This window comes from Hippopotamus amphibius, chromosome 8 (assembly GCF_030028045.1).
Source record: "Hippopotamus amphibius kiboko isolate mHipAmp2 chromosome 8, mHipAmp2.hap2, whole genome shotgun sequence".
Classification (NCBI taxonomy): domain Eukaryota; kingdom Metazoa; phylum Chordata; class Mammalia; order Artiodactyla; family Hippopotamidae; genus Hippopotamus; species Hippopotamus amphibius.
Window position 1 is genome coordinate 136,944,499 of NC_080193.1, and position 14,200 is coordinate 136,958,698.

General features: G+C 36.4%; 1 protein-coding gene across 1 annotated transcript in view; it reads left to right on the forward strand.

Annotated features, from left to right (window-relative positions):
• The first annotated feature begins 9,560 nt into the window (after positions 1–9,560).
• SLC4A10 (solute carrier family 4 member 10) overlaps positions 9,561–14,200 on the forward strand; it is a 293,828-nt gene continuing 289,188 nt past the window's right edge. Inside the window, exon 1 of the mRNA XM_057745435.1 lies at positions 9,561–9,596. Coding sequence (XP_057601418.1) covers positions 9,576–9,596 — 21 coding nt within the window. The 5' untranslated portion in view covers positions 9,561–9,575. The remainder of the gene's footprint in view (positions 9,597–14,200) is intronic.

Genomic DNA, 14,200 nt, shown 5'->3' on the forward strand with positions numbered 1-14,200 from the left:
TCATGTTAGTTCATTTAGGATCTATCCTAATATAATGCTTTGTAATGTTTGCTAAATAATTATAGACACTTAAGCCATTAAATATCATTAAATGTTAATAATATTAAATATCAATCACATAAAAACATTAGGATGTTTTTCTCTTAGGAAAGATAAGGACTATAGTTAGAGTAACATACAGTAAGGGAATCAGTTTTGAAATAGGTGATGCACAGATCACCTGTATCAGAATCTCTTCTTAAAAATACAGATTCCTTGTCTTCAGCCCAATTTACTGGACTAGGATCTTTGGAGATGGGACCTAGGAATCAAATATTTTCAGAAGCACCCGAAGTTATTCTGATGTAAATTGCCCACGGATAAACTTTAAGAAATACTTATCTATAAGGTATGTGCTATCTTGAGAATTGTTAACTAATTTAAATATTTCATTCTTTTTAAAAAAATTTATTATTTATTTATTGGCTGCATTGGGTCTTCATTGCTGCACATGGACTTTCTCTAGTTGTGGCGAGCAAGAGCTACTCTTTGTTGAGGTGCGTGGGCTTCTCATTGTGGAGGCTTGTCTTGTTGCAGACCACAGGCTCTAGGGACGTGGGCTTCAGTAGTTGTAGCACACAGACTGAGTAGTTGTGGCACACAGGCTTAGTTGCTCCACGGCATGTGGAATCTTCCCAGACCAGGGATCAAACCCGTGTCCCCTACTTGGCAGGTAGATTCTTAACCACTGCACCACCAGGGAAGTCCTATTTCATCCTTACATGAAATTATTTCTACTAAGGTACTTCTCAGCTAACATTGATGATGTATTAAATGTAGTAAATGGAAAATTTAATTTGTGAGTATCTGTATTTTCTGGGTGGGATTTCAAGGTCATATGAATTGTATTGATTTTTCTATTAACTCTGTCATCAATTTTATTTGAAAAAAACATGCTTCTGATTATAATTTAATGTCCAATTTAAAATAACATTTACAACAAATCGAGTGTTTGGTTTCTTTGCCTATGTTAATTATTTAATGTGGTTTAGAGACTATTAACTTAAACACCAAAACAAAAAAACAAAAGCAAAAATAAAACCAAACGTAGAAATAAACTCCAACCCACCCTTTCTCCTGAATCCTGCATTGGGCAACAGTTACTGTTTATACGTGTATGCAATGTGAACATAGTCATGCTCCCTATGCTTTTGTATATGTTGCTCTGTCTACTAGGAATGTTATCCTAACTTTTTTTTTTTTAAATTTGGCAAACCCTTTCACATGCTTCACAGTTTATCTCGGAGATAATCTCCTTTGGGAAGTCTTCCCTAATTTCCCCTGCCTCTGCTCATCCGGATTATGTGCCCTTTTTATTTCTTTCGTATATCTGTCACATTGTCATTGGAAATGTCTGAGTGTTTGTCTCCCTTCCAGACTGTGAACTCCTTGGGTCAGGGACTTTGGATTTCCAGTTCCTAGCACAATATTGGCCCATAAGAGGGCCAATATTTATTAAAAATTGAATAAATCAATTTTTAATGTATTTCTCTTCATTTATGAGATGATTGTGTTCCTGAGAGTGGCATTGAATTCAGACACTTAAATCAAAGTTAATATTCTTATCACAAATAAAAGAATTTTCAGTTGTTCAATTTTGCTTTGTTTTATTAATATTGAAGTAAGATAATCTTTTTTAATCTTAATCAAGTTTTTCCCCCCACATTTAGTTAACTGCCTTATATTTCTTAATTTAGTCATTGGCATTTAATGTCTCAGGAATCAATAATGCGATAGAAAAGTCAGTTTTAAATTTCAGAAGCCTAAACCCAGGTATACACAGTTTCCAAATAACAGCATTGTAAGAAAAGATGAAGAGCTAGGCTGTCCATAGCAGAAGACTCTCTGGAGTGGAGGAGAGGAGGATTGGAAAGGAGCAAGAGCTTTAGTTGCCAATGTGAACACTTGAGAGTGGACCATGTGTTCTTTCTCCAATAGTTGAGCCTTTGTTTGTGGTTAGAGAAGAGAGAAAAAATGATAGATAATTCAGATGGGTTTGTAGTATTTGAAAGTAGAACTGTGTCCCCTTCCCAAGTAGAGGCTATGAAAGTTTCATTCTGGGTGCAGCATGGGAGGATAGGATAGGCATAGTTTTATAGTAATAAAGGATCAAGTCTAAAGGTTATTTGGATATTATATTTTTCCTAATCAGGACTTCTGTTTCATATTTGTAATAGATAATTCCATTGTTTTAGATGTGATGGAAATAAAAATAAGCAGAGCTGGAGGAATCATGCACCCAGACTTCAGACTATACTACAAAGCTACAGTAATCAAAACAGTATGGCACTGGCACAAAAATAGACACATAGATCAATGGAACAGGATAGAAAGCCCGGAAATAAACCCATACACTTATAGTAATTAATCTATGACAAAGAAGGCAAGAATATACAATGGAGAAAAGACAGTCTCTTTAATAAGTGGTGCTGGGAAACCTGGACAGCTATGTGTAAAAGAATGAAATTACAACATTCTCTAACACCATATACAAAAATAAACTCAAAATGGATTAAAGACCTAAATGTAAGACTGGATACCATAAAAATTCCCAGAGTAAAGCATAGGTAGAACATTCTTTGACATAAATCGCAGCAATATTTTTTTGGATCTGTCTCCTAAAGTAAAGGAAATAAAAGCAAAAATAAACAAATGGGACCTAATTAAACTGAAAAGCTTTTCCACAGCAAAAGAAACCATTGACAAAACCAAGAGAACCTACTGAATGGGAGAAAATATTTGCAAATGATATGACTGACAAGGGATTAATATCCAACAGGTATAAATAGCTCATACAACTCAACATCAAAAAAACAAAAACAAAAACAAAAACAAAAACAGACAATCCAATTAAAAAATGGTTGGAAGAACTGAATAGGCATTTCTCCAAAGAGAACATGCAGATGGCCAACAGGCACAGGAAAAGATCCTCAACATCACTAATCATCAGGGAAATGCAAATCAAAACCACAATGAGATTTCACCTCACATCTGTCAGAATGGCTATCATCAAAAAGAACACAAATAATAAATGTTGGCAAGGATGTGGAGAAAAGGAAATCCTCATGCACTACTTGTGGGAATGTAAATTGGTGCAGCCACTGTGTAAAATGGTATGGAGGTTTCTGAAAAAACTAAAAATAGAACTACCATATGACCTAGCAATTCCAATATATCTGAAAAAAACAAAAACACTAATTTAAAAAGGTACATGCACCCCAATATTCATAGCATCTTTATTTATAATAGCCAAGATATGAAAGCAATCTGTGTCCATCAATGCATGAATGAATAAAGAAGATGTCGTATATAGATATATATGGAATATATATATAATAGAATACTACTCAGCCATAAAAGAATGAAATTTTGCCTCTTGCAGTGACATAGATGGATTTGGAGGGTATTATGCTAAGTGAAACAAGTCAAACAGAGAAAGACAAATACTGTATGATATCACCTATACGTGTAATCTAAAAAATACAACAAACTAGTGAATATAACAAAAAAGAAGCAGACTCACAGATATAGAGAACAAACTAGTGGTTACCAGTGGGGAGGGGGGAGGAGAAATATAGGGGTCAGGAAGTGGGAGGTACAAACTATTGGGTGCAAGACAAGCTCAAGGATGTATTGCACAACATAAAGAATATAGCCAATATTTTGTAATAACTATAAATGAAAAATAACCTTTAAAAATTGTATATAAATTTTTTTTAATTAAAAAATTTTTTAAAAAGTATTTTTCAGTTAGGAAAAAAAAGTAATTGCCATCCCACCCCCTGTATTATTTATTTTTTTATTGGAGTGTAATTGCTTTACAATGTTGTGTTAGTTTCTGCTGTACAACAAAGTGAATCAGCTATATTTATACATATATCCCCATATCCCCTCCCTCCCTGTCCCACCCTCCCCATCCCACCCCTCTAGGTCATCACAAAGCACCAAGCCTATCTCCCTGCGCTATGTAGCAGCTTCCCACTAGCTATCTGTTTTACAATTGGTAGTGTATATATGTCAATGCTACTCTCTCACTACATCCCAGCCCCTCCTCTTCCCCCACTACTGCCCACCACCCCATGTCCTCAAGTCTGTTCTCTACGTCTGCATCTTTATTCCTGCCCTGTCATTAGGTTCATCAGTATCATTTTTCTAGATTCCATATATATGCGTTAGCATATGGTATTTGTTTTTCTCTTTCGACTTACTTCACTCTGTACAGCAGACTCTAGGTCCATCCACCTCACTACAAATAACTCAATTTCATTCCTTTTTATGGCTGTGTAGTATTCCATTGTATATATGTGCCACATCTTTTTTATCCATTTATCTACTGACGGACATTTAAGTTGCTTTTATGTCCCGGCTATTGTAAATAGTGCTGCAGTGAACATTGTGATACATGTATCTTTTTGAATTATGGTTTTCTCAGGGTATATGCCCAGTAGTGCCACCCCCCTAATTTTTAAAAGGAATCTATAAATAAATCATGCTGGAATGTTAACAGTGATTATCTCTGGGTGGTGAGATTATGAATGTTTATTGGTTTTATCTTTATACTGCTCTGAAATTTGAAAAACTTCCAGAATGGAATGGCTTGTGATTTTACCTTGGTTTGCTAGGTTAAACATTACTCATCCTTTAGTTCATGACTTATCTTCCCCCTTAATCCTTAGCTGGGCAGTGTATCCCTACTTGATACTGCTTTAATATTCTGGACATCTTATTCTCTTATCAATGCAGTACTTTGAAATAATCATCTGTTTCCTTTTCTAGAGAGGCAGGAATCATATTTATCTTTTTACCAAAGTATATTACAAAATAGATGTTCAATAAATCTTTTTGTTGAATTGACTAATAAGAACTCAACTCAATAAAAATTATTTTATGGGTTGCCCAAATTACAGTTTCAGATAAGGGTTTCTCTCCATTAGAAAAAACTGTTTACAAGTAAGTAATATGGAGAGACATATGAATTTTGAAACTCTGAAAATTATAGTAAGATTAGAACACAAGTTCAGATTCTTAATTAATGTAAGACCATGTATATAATGTATCTGAACATCATGTATAAAATATGTCTGAACGCTGTCTTTACTAATAGTTTGGTTGCTTGTGATGAAGCTGAGAAATTGCTGTGAGAAAGAGTTTTGATAGTTTTTCTTCCCTTTTTCCTGTATGGCATTTGTCATCCTTTTTTTTTTTTGACGGTGTAAACTCAACAATAAACATTGTGATATTTTTCTTGTTTGTCATAATTTGAGAATGTATAGTAAAATTCACACATGGGACACTGTGAATAATGATTATTTTAGTGTAATTCTTCATAACTTGTTATAGGAAAAGGACAAGTTAAGGATTATTTAGCTATAAAATTATCTCTGTAATAAGTGTGATAGTGATTATTTTCAAGTTAGGAATAGAAATGATACATTCAGGACCGTTTAACAAAGACAGTGATAATTAGGCTTAAAGGCTGATAATTGGACCCGTAATAAGTTGAGGCATGCATATACTTCTTGTTTACATAACAAGAAAAGAAAAATTAGATTTTTTTCCACAAAAAGAAATCCCCTAAGGATTTTAAATCTCTACAGTAAGGGTGAGAAGAATGCTATTAAAAGTTAATCATTTTATCTTCTGGTCTACCTCTGTTTTTTGCACATTTTTTTACTTAAGCACTTGTCAAATGATATTTTCTTTCTTCTATTCTAGACTATGACCTCTTTGAGTATAAGGTTCTTGTTTGTTCCTGCATCATTGCTAGCACACGACAGGTACTCAAATGTTTATTGAATGGAGTTAAATTGGATTAAGATGTGACACTCTAGTACTCAGTTTAGAGAGTAGGCCTTGCGTGGGTTTCCCTGTATGGCTAAATTGGGGCAAAGAGTGAAAATCAAGTCTTTGTCCCAATCTTTAGAACTGGAAAAACCAGTCATGAACTAAGAGAATTGGGACTTGGAGGATCTCTTAAATCTGGACATTTGCCCAACATTGGAATGAGCTTCCTAATTATTTATTTCACATATTCCTTTTCTAATAGCTGATGGCTAGAATCATGACTGTCAGGTTGGTGGCAAAGAACATCTGTAAAAAGGAGTAATATTTGATACCTTTAAACTCTAGTATTACACAATGAGTTTCCTTATTGTATATCAGATTTGGGAGTGAGAATTTTTACCCTTTTCTTCATTGGTCAAATATCATTATTTTTAAAGCTGTCAAGAAAGGGCATTTTTGTTATTTCTTGAGCTTATTAAATTCAACTAAATACTTTTGGATTGATAAATTGGCCAGATCTACGCAATATGCTTTAAGTTGTTCAGAACATTCGTATAGGTTCCAACAGATAGAAGTACAAAGGGATAAACATAAGTAAAAGATATAAACAGTGCTATGATACTTTGACAAATGTGAAAAACAGTCAGTTTTTGAAATATTAATCTTAAGCTAGAATATTATCACCAACATGTTATTAATGTTCAGAATATATTTCTGATCTTGTAGCCTACCTAAGGTTCAGCTCTTTTGTACTGAAAAGGGTTGAAGCAAAGGACTGAGATCTAAGCCAGAAACCCAATACTACCAGAACTGAAAAGTGTTTTCTTGAAATACTAGTATTGGCAGTAATCTTTAGAATCCAGTGTCTTCTTCAAATAAAGCTACTATTAGATAGATGGCTTCTTCTCTAAGATAAACATTGCATTAATGTGCATATCTTAACCCCCAGGGCTTAAAATAGCAAAAGGAAGTAGGAGCTGAAAGGATTTTGGATGCATGCTGACTTGCATACTTGGGGGATTAATAAAAATTGAGGTCAACAAGAGTCCCAGGATGCAGGACAAATCAAGGAAGGAAGCACACCATGGTGGTTGTGTTCCTTTCCTACTGGCCACAACATGAACAGCTGGAGAGGAAGGTGGCCCTTGTGTTTAGTGCTTTCTGTAATTCCTCTCTGTCTGTAAGGTTGGCTTGTGGCGATCACTATTTTTATTTCATTCATCAGAGAGCAAAGTTCCACTTTAACATTGCTGGGTATGATAGGAAATAGCATCAGTAGCACAGTGCCTCGCACATAGTAGGACTGACTGAATGAAAATCAGACAATTGTCTCATTCCAGTAGAGTGTCTAGAACGTTCACTTCCTTGGACAAATTTAGTCTTGCAATATTTAATTTGGTGTTTGAAATTGTGGCTGTCAAATTGTTCTAATAAAATCTCATTGGATTTCTAAACAAGAACAGGCTAAATAGGAATCCATTTTTAATTATCTAGGATCCAAGGAAACTTGACTATAGTGGAAAGAGCTCTGGACTTTGAGAACTATGAAAGTTACGTGGGAGTAGTTTTCAAAAAGTGTATTACCAGACACTTCCTCTTCTAGCTTCCACTAAGGACATAATCAGAATCTCCAAGGCAGACATTATGTAGTTGAAAAAAGGCTGCTCATGCAATTTGGATTTCTTCTTTCCTGCCTTCTGTTCTCTTTACCTCCTGAGTTTGAAAATCAGTGGAGAAATTGATCTCCAAGAGCCTATCAGTTAAATTCTGTGGTTTTGCTAGTAAAAATTCTACTCTCTAGTGGTGACTTTTTCCCCCAAATTATCAATACTTATTTCCTTCTTTGGAACTTGTTTAGTATGTGGATGTATTCTCTCAGGTTATGGACCTTAATTTTAAAGCCTGAAGTTGAAGACATAGAGGTAGTGGCTTAAATGTGGATCACTTTCTCTTTCTCCACTTTGTTTTTGCTAGGCTGGCATTCAGCATCTTGGATCAGAGACCTTTAGATATATGGGCTTTCATGATCTTTAGAAGTAGAATATCGCTGTTGAAACTATGGATAAGTCTCATTATACTGGTAGAAAAGTAGTTCTAGCATATAGTAAGCACTCGAGAAATGGTTGTTTCAGCAAAGTACCTATATGGTTTAATAATACACATTGTAGGAAAATATTGATTAAAAGGAACTTAAAATACTATCTTATTTTTTATTTTGACTCTTGGAATAAAGAATCAGACTTTTTTCTAGTTATATTTAAATTCTTTTTGAACAAATTATAAACTGGGTGACTTAGGGTTTCCTAATGAGATAGAAATAATCTTTCTAAATAGAAGTTATTTTTATTCTAATCAGTTGTGTGTGATTATCTATCGGTCATTTGAGTGAGAAGGGAGCTTTTATTCATCAATCCATGGTAGAAAGTGTTCAGCCCCAAATTAGTAAATTCCTAATCAGACATCTTGTTATTTTAAGTCCTTTGTATCATCTCAATGTGCTGTGCACAAAGTTTCCACTCAAACATATTAATCTTTATGGCTTAAAGAATAAAATATCTTCTTATAAAATAATATAAATTTATATTATGAGGAATTGTATTGAAAAGGAAAACAGATGTAAGTTATCTATAATTCCACCTGTGACGAACACTGTGGAAAATTTTCCTGTGTTGCTAAAGACAATTTAATATTCACTCCTGCTGACGACTATCTTCATAATTTTGTCACCATCTTTTAACCCCTCTTCATTTGTAGCCTCCGTACTCTTAGTCTGGTGTCCAGTGATATATGGCTTCATTACCCTAGGAAATATGTATAGTCACTCAAAAACCGTTATCAATGACTTTTCCTACAAAAGATCTTCTCAAACGGACTTTTTTTCTTCCATGAATTAGTTAGAAAATCCCCCACCTTTTTTGTTGCTGAGACTGGTAAAGTAAAAGGGTATGTCCTTGGGCTACTCTTGTCTAGATTCATTCTCTTCAAAGGTCTTTAGTATCTTGATCATTGCTACTCTCAAAATACTTTCTTTCCCTCTTATTTTCTGTGGGGAAATCAGAAAAATATATTTTATTTGTAATAGTGTGACTTATCTAAGTTTCTCACAATTAAAATGTTGAAAGTATCTTTCTGCCAAATTCTTATTAAGTCAACAATCACTTAAATGCTGATTTCTTTTTTGTTAGTGCATAGTTCAGTCTCACTAAGACATCAATTCTGATGTCATCGTGTCTGGTTTTAAAGACCTCAGGTACTCAAAGCAGGATACCTAGTAAACCTTATTAATGTCGTCTTATTTGAATTTTGTCTCCCATGGGTTTCTGGGAATAAAGTGAATTGCCTCAAAGTGTCAAAATATGGCTGAGCTGGTTGGAGTCCACCTTGGACTAGTCTGTATAAGAAGCTAGCATCTTATGTGAGAGTCTTAATGTCCATGAGGCTTGCAGCATTGCAGGCTGTACTTTATACCAGTAGCCAGGTGTGGGCAGTGATACTGGGCTTGGGAAATCTCTCTTACCGGCCCGGGGATCCAAGGCATTCAGTGCAAAACCTGGCCAGCAGCCCGAGTGAGTAGGAGCCATGTGACTCTGGTGAGTTGGAGTGTGCAATTGCCTCCTGCTTCAGAGCTACCTGATCCGAATACTAAGCAGAGCGAGTGCCGGGCTGAGTGTAAGACACTGAAGACACTGCAGAGAAAGGTGCTTATTCCAGAGGCGTTACAAAACATGGAGATTAAAGACCAGGGAGCCCAAATGGAGCCGCTGCTGCCTACGGTAAGAGACAACCTGCTGTGACGTAGATTAACAGCGTTTGCAGCAAAACCTGTCAGGCAAGCGGTCTGCTAGCCAGGTTCAGCGAGTGCACTTTTGGGGTGGTGGGTAGCTCCCGCGGCATATGGACAGGGGTTTCCTCCCATCTCGGCTGACTGAAATGCATAACGCAGAGCACATGATCTTTTCCCCCTTCTCAATATGGATGCACTACGGTGATGAAATGTCTTGTGTTTGCTGCTGTTTGAAGAGACGGTTAGGTTTAGCAGCAGGGGCAGCTGTGTGTCTCCTTCCCTGTCTGTTACTGCCTGTCTCTCTGCGAGGCTGTGCAGTGAAGCCCCTGCAAAGAAGCCCCCTTTTTATCATGTTTCTTCTGTGATAAATTTCCTTCCCATGCCTCATCCCCCTGACAGTGAGGTAAGGGAATCTGCTGCTGTTGCAGCTCTAGAGATTTAGTCTCTGCAGAAACCAGGGGAAAGGGGAACAGAAGGATCGCGAGTGTGTGTGTGTGTGTGTGTGTGTGTGTGTGTGTGTTTTCTGTCAGTTTCTCTCAAAGGGAAATGTGTCATGGTTCACATACAAAGAAGGTATGCATTTTGGGGGGCAGGCACACAATTCAGATTTGAATATCTGAAATGTTCCTGAGCTGTTATTTAGAAATAGGCTGTTTATCTCTGGGTCATAGGCTGCCTCCCTAGATCTAAGTCTTGGGTGAGTAGTTGATTTGCCTCTCCTCTCCACAATCTCTGGCTGGCTCACAGACTTTGTAGTTCTTCAGGCAACATCCTTTCTCAGCCTAGAGCGGCTGATGTTGCTGCATTCAAGGAAAAAAAGAAAACAACAACAACAACAGTATTTTCTTGACGCAACAGAGTTGCCACACACTAGCTTCTAGCCATCAATCAGCACTATCACAGCTCAGGACAGCAGGTATGTTCTCCCTGCACCAAACCAGACCAAGGGGCTGTTCTCAGCTCTCTGTTACTCAGGTTGCTGACCCACCTTGCAGACCAGGGATTGGCGGCAAGCTGTCCATTTCCGAGCCCATTCCTAGGCTTTGAACACACCTTTCAATCAAATGATTCCCTGGGGGGAGTGAACAAATTCTGGGCCACTGTATTTTTAGGGCCTTACCTCTCCTGCCGGGATCAAAATCTGCAAAAGATTCCAGTTTGCATCCCAGATTTGGCTGTGGCTACTGAGCATGCCCAGTTCTCCTCAGGACGCCAGACTTGGGCAGGGAGGGAGCAGGGAGATGAGGATAATGCAGGAGTCACCACCAAGAATGGAGACAGAATAAAAGGCAGGGGCAATGTCAGATAGGGGAAAAAAGGAACGCATGCCAATTAGCCTGCCTGCTTAAAAGCAGAGACATTTCTTTACAAATCAAAGTGGAGTTATTTTACAAAAATGAGACTAAAAGATTTATCTGTATTACCAAACTTGGATAGGTACATAAATTAGGATTCTGTGGTTACTCAGAATAAAGGGTGTCAAGAATGTCAGAGAATTATTGTACCCTAGATGAGAGAGAGGAACTATACACAGGAATTGGGGAATGGAGATTTAAGGAAGATTAAGATATAGGAAAAAACCCCCATTTTTATGGGGAAGAGGTTTGGAAGTTGTCCTAGAAAAGCAAGCTGAAGTCGGTTTGATGTGGAATATGAATTGTCCCTTGTGGAGAATATTTAAAGGGTTTAGGACCAAATGAGGATTAACTGGAAAAATTTAGAAGATGATGACATAATTGGACTAGATGGGCAATCAGTTTGTGGCTTGAAAGAGTAGAGAAAATACAAGTTTGGCTAGAAATGATGGTCTGCAGTAAGTTGGATGGACATTTTTGAATGGTCTGCACAAAATAGTTACCTAGTTTAGTGGCAAGAGAGTATCATGTTAGCAGTTCATCATAAGGAAAATAAGTCTGAGAGGCTAGAGAGGTTGTTGAATTACTGGCCTACTTTTATACTTGTATAGTATTTTCAACTTCTCCAATTGCTTTTATGGCCTCTTCCCCCGACTCCCCCACCCCCACCAAGTCATGTTGAGTAAAGCAGATTTTACTGTCTTAATTTTAAATGTAAGGAATGGAGGCACAGGGATTTTGAATAACATGTCTAAGGTCACACAGTGATGAAGCCAGGTCTTCTAAAACTAGTTCAGAACAAAAAGCAGTATTTTTTTTTAACATTACACTGTTAACCAGGCCCATAACAATCAGATCCAGAACTGGAGTTTTTATGCTTGGAAGAGAAAGGAAGATACTTCTTTGGGGCTCTGTTTTAGAAAATTAATCAGATGACTTTGCAAATTATTATGTGAGAGGCAATATGGCATAGTATTTTAAAATACAGTCTTGTAGTTTCCAGGACTGCTATTTACATACTGTGTTATCTTGGGAGAGTGATAAGCCTTAGTTTCTTCAGCAGAAAAATGGAAGGGGATGGTACTTATCTCTTGTGTTTTGTGATGCGTAAATGAAATAATTTATGTGAAGTAGCTGGCTTTTAGTAAGGTCTCAATAAAAGCTGCTATTATCATTATTGATGGAAATATAGATATTGAGATAAATTATAGGTTTCAAGCTTTTATGAAAGATGGCTTATCAGTACTATCTGCTAAGAAGGAAAAGTGGGGAAGAGGACATCGGAAAACACTGTACAGTGGAGATGGAAGGTAGGAGTTTTGGTTATAGCTATGGAAACTTTGCAATACAGTTGGAAAGCCATTTAGAAAGACATTAAAAGTGAAGATTAGATATGGAACAGAAGCAGTCAGAGGTAGGTAGAGAAGTGAGAGAGAAAGAAAAATTATAAGAGTGGATAGTATGCCAAATCAATAAAGGCATTAATTCTGATTCAAGTGAAAGGGTGGTATAGATTCTTTTTAGGCCTCCAAGGTTTACCTTAATTTGGCATATATATAAAGTACATCTTAGGAGTTTGTGTGAAGGAGGCCCTTACATGTTCCCTTTTCTCTCAGTCCTTTTTAAGGAGCTTCAGCTCTTATTTTCTTTCACTGAACAAGGCATCATTGCATTTGTAGGCCCTAGTCACTCTAAGAGGTAGCTCTTCTAGGCTCAGAGCACAGTCTGGTTTTGATAGCACCTGACTGTGATGTCTGAAGCAATAGAACAAGCCAGGTTCAGAAGATTCATTCCCTTATTAAATGCTACTATTGGCAAAACATGTTCTTGGTGATGGGGGTACAGCAACGAACAAGACAGACAAAAGCCCTGTCCACGTGGACCTCACAATCTAGCTAATCTAGAGATAGGGCTTCATTTAACTTCTTGAGAGACTACTGTTTTCTCTTCAAATATTTAATCATTGTTATAAGCTCTTTGAGATAGGTATGTATGGAGACTATATGTAGTAGTAACGATAGTGACATTACTTTAGTAAGGATGGAATTAATCTTTTAAAAGTATGAAGCAGGAATTTAGGATATTGCATATGACTTCAAACTTTCTGTTGACAGTCTGTTGAATTTGCTTTTAGGAGTAAATAACTGGGCAATCTTTAAATTACTAAGCCATGGAAGAGACTTCTAGGAGAATATTTTTATAATTAGTATATCTATTTTATACCTTTAATCCGGATTATATGTAGTGGTCCATGTTGATTCCCTTCTAAAATTCAAATGTCCCAAAAGGAACTTATTTTAAGTTGAACTTCTTTAAATTTGCCCTGAAGTATGGAATTAGAGTAAAGATCGCTTTTTAAAGGTAATCAGAGATGACGGAATTTAGTATCTTTTAGAATGCTAGTTCCAGATTTCCAAATGGCCCAGTGTATTGAACTGTTTTATTTGTTAAAAAGAGTTATGAAAAAAATTTATATTATATTAAGGGAAAGAAAAAAATGGGACTAAAATGTCAAAGTAACAAAAAGAGCACAAATGTTGACTAAATCACATTGGTATTTCTATTTTATTATAATTTAGATTATAAAATGAATTTAAAGAAAATATAATCATTACACATGGTAATACATAGGAAGCAAAATGCAGTGTAAGAAATCAATTCTCATTTCCACTTTCATAACTTGAATTGTTACTCCACAATGGTGAATGAATATAGAAATAAATTATATGTATAGGATGCTAAGGTTGGTGAGTGGTAGACTCTAAAAGCCTACAAGTATTAATTTTATGATGAAAATATTGGGGTCAGATAAGGAAGTGGGATAGTTTATGTTGGAGGGTTACAATATATCTGAATCAAGGTCTAGGACTCAAATAGTCAGAGATCATGGCCAGAAAAATAATCACGCATCCAATGTGTCATTTCTTTCTAACCTTGGAATGGTAGTTATTTCAGAAGCCTAACTGGGTATAGATATACAACAGTGCATTGCAAGATGCTTCAAGTGAATGCAGATGTGGGTGCCACTCTCAACCCATTTCTTTTTCTTTCTTTCTTTCTTTCTTTCTTTCTTTCTTTCTTTCTTTCTTTCTTTCTTTCTTTCTTTCTTTCTTTCTTTTTTAATATTTACTTATTTGTTTGGTTGTGCTGGATCTTAGTTGTGACAGGTGGGCTCCTTAGTTGCAGGAGGTGAGCTCCTTAGTTGTGGCTCGTGGGCTTCTTAGCTGCGGCTCACCAG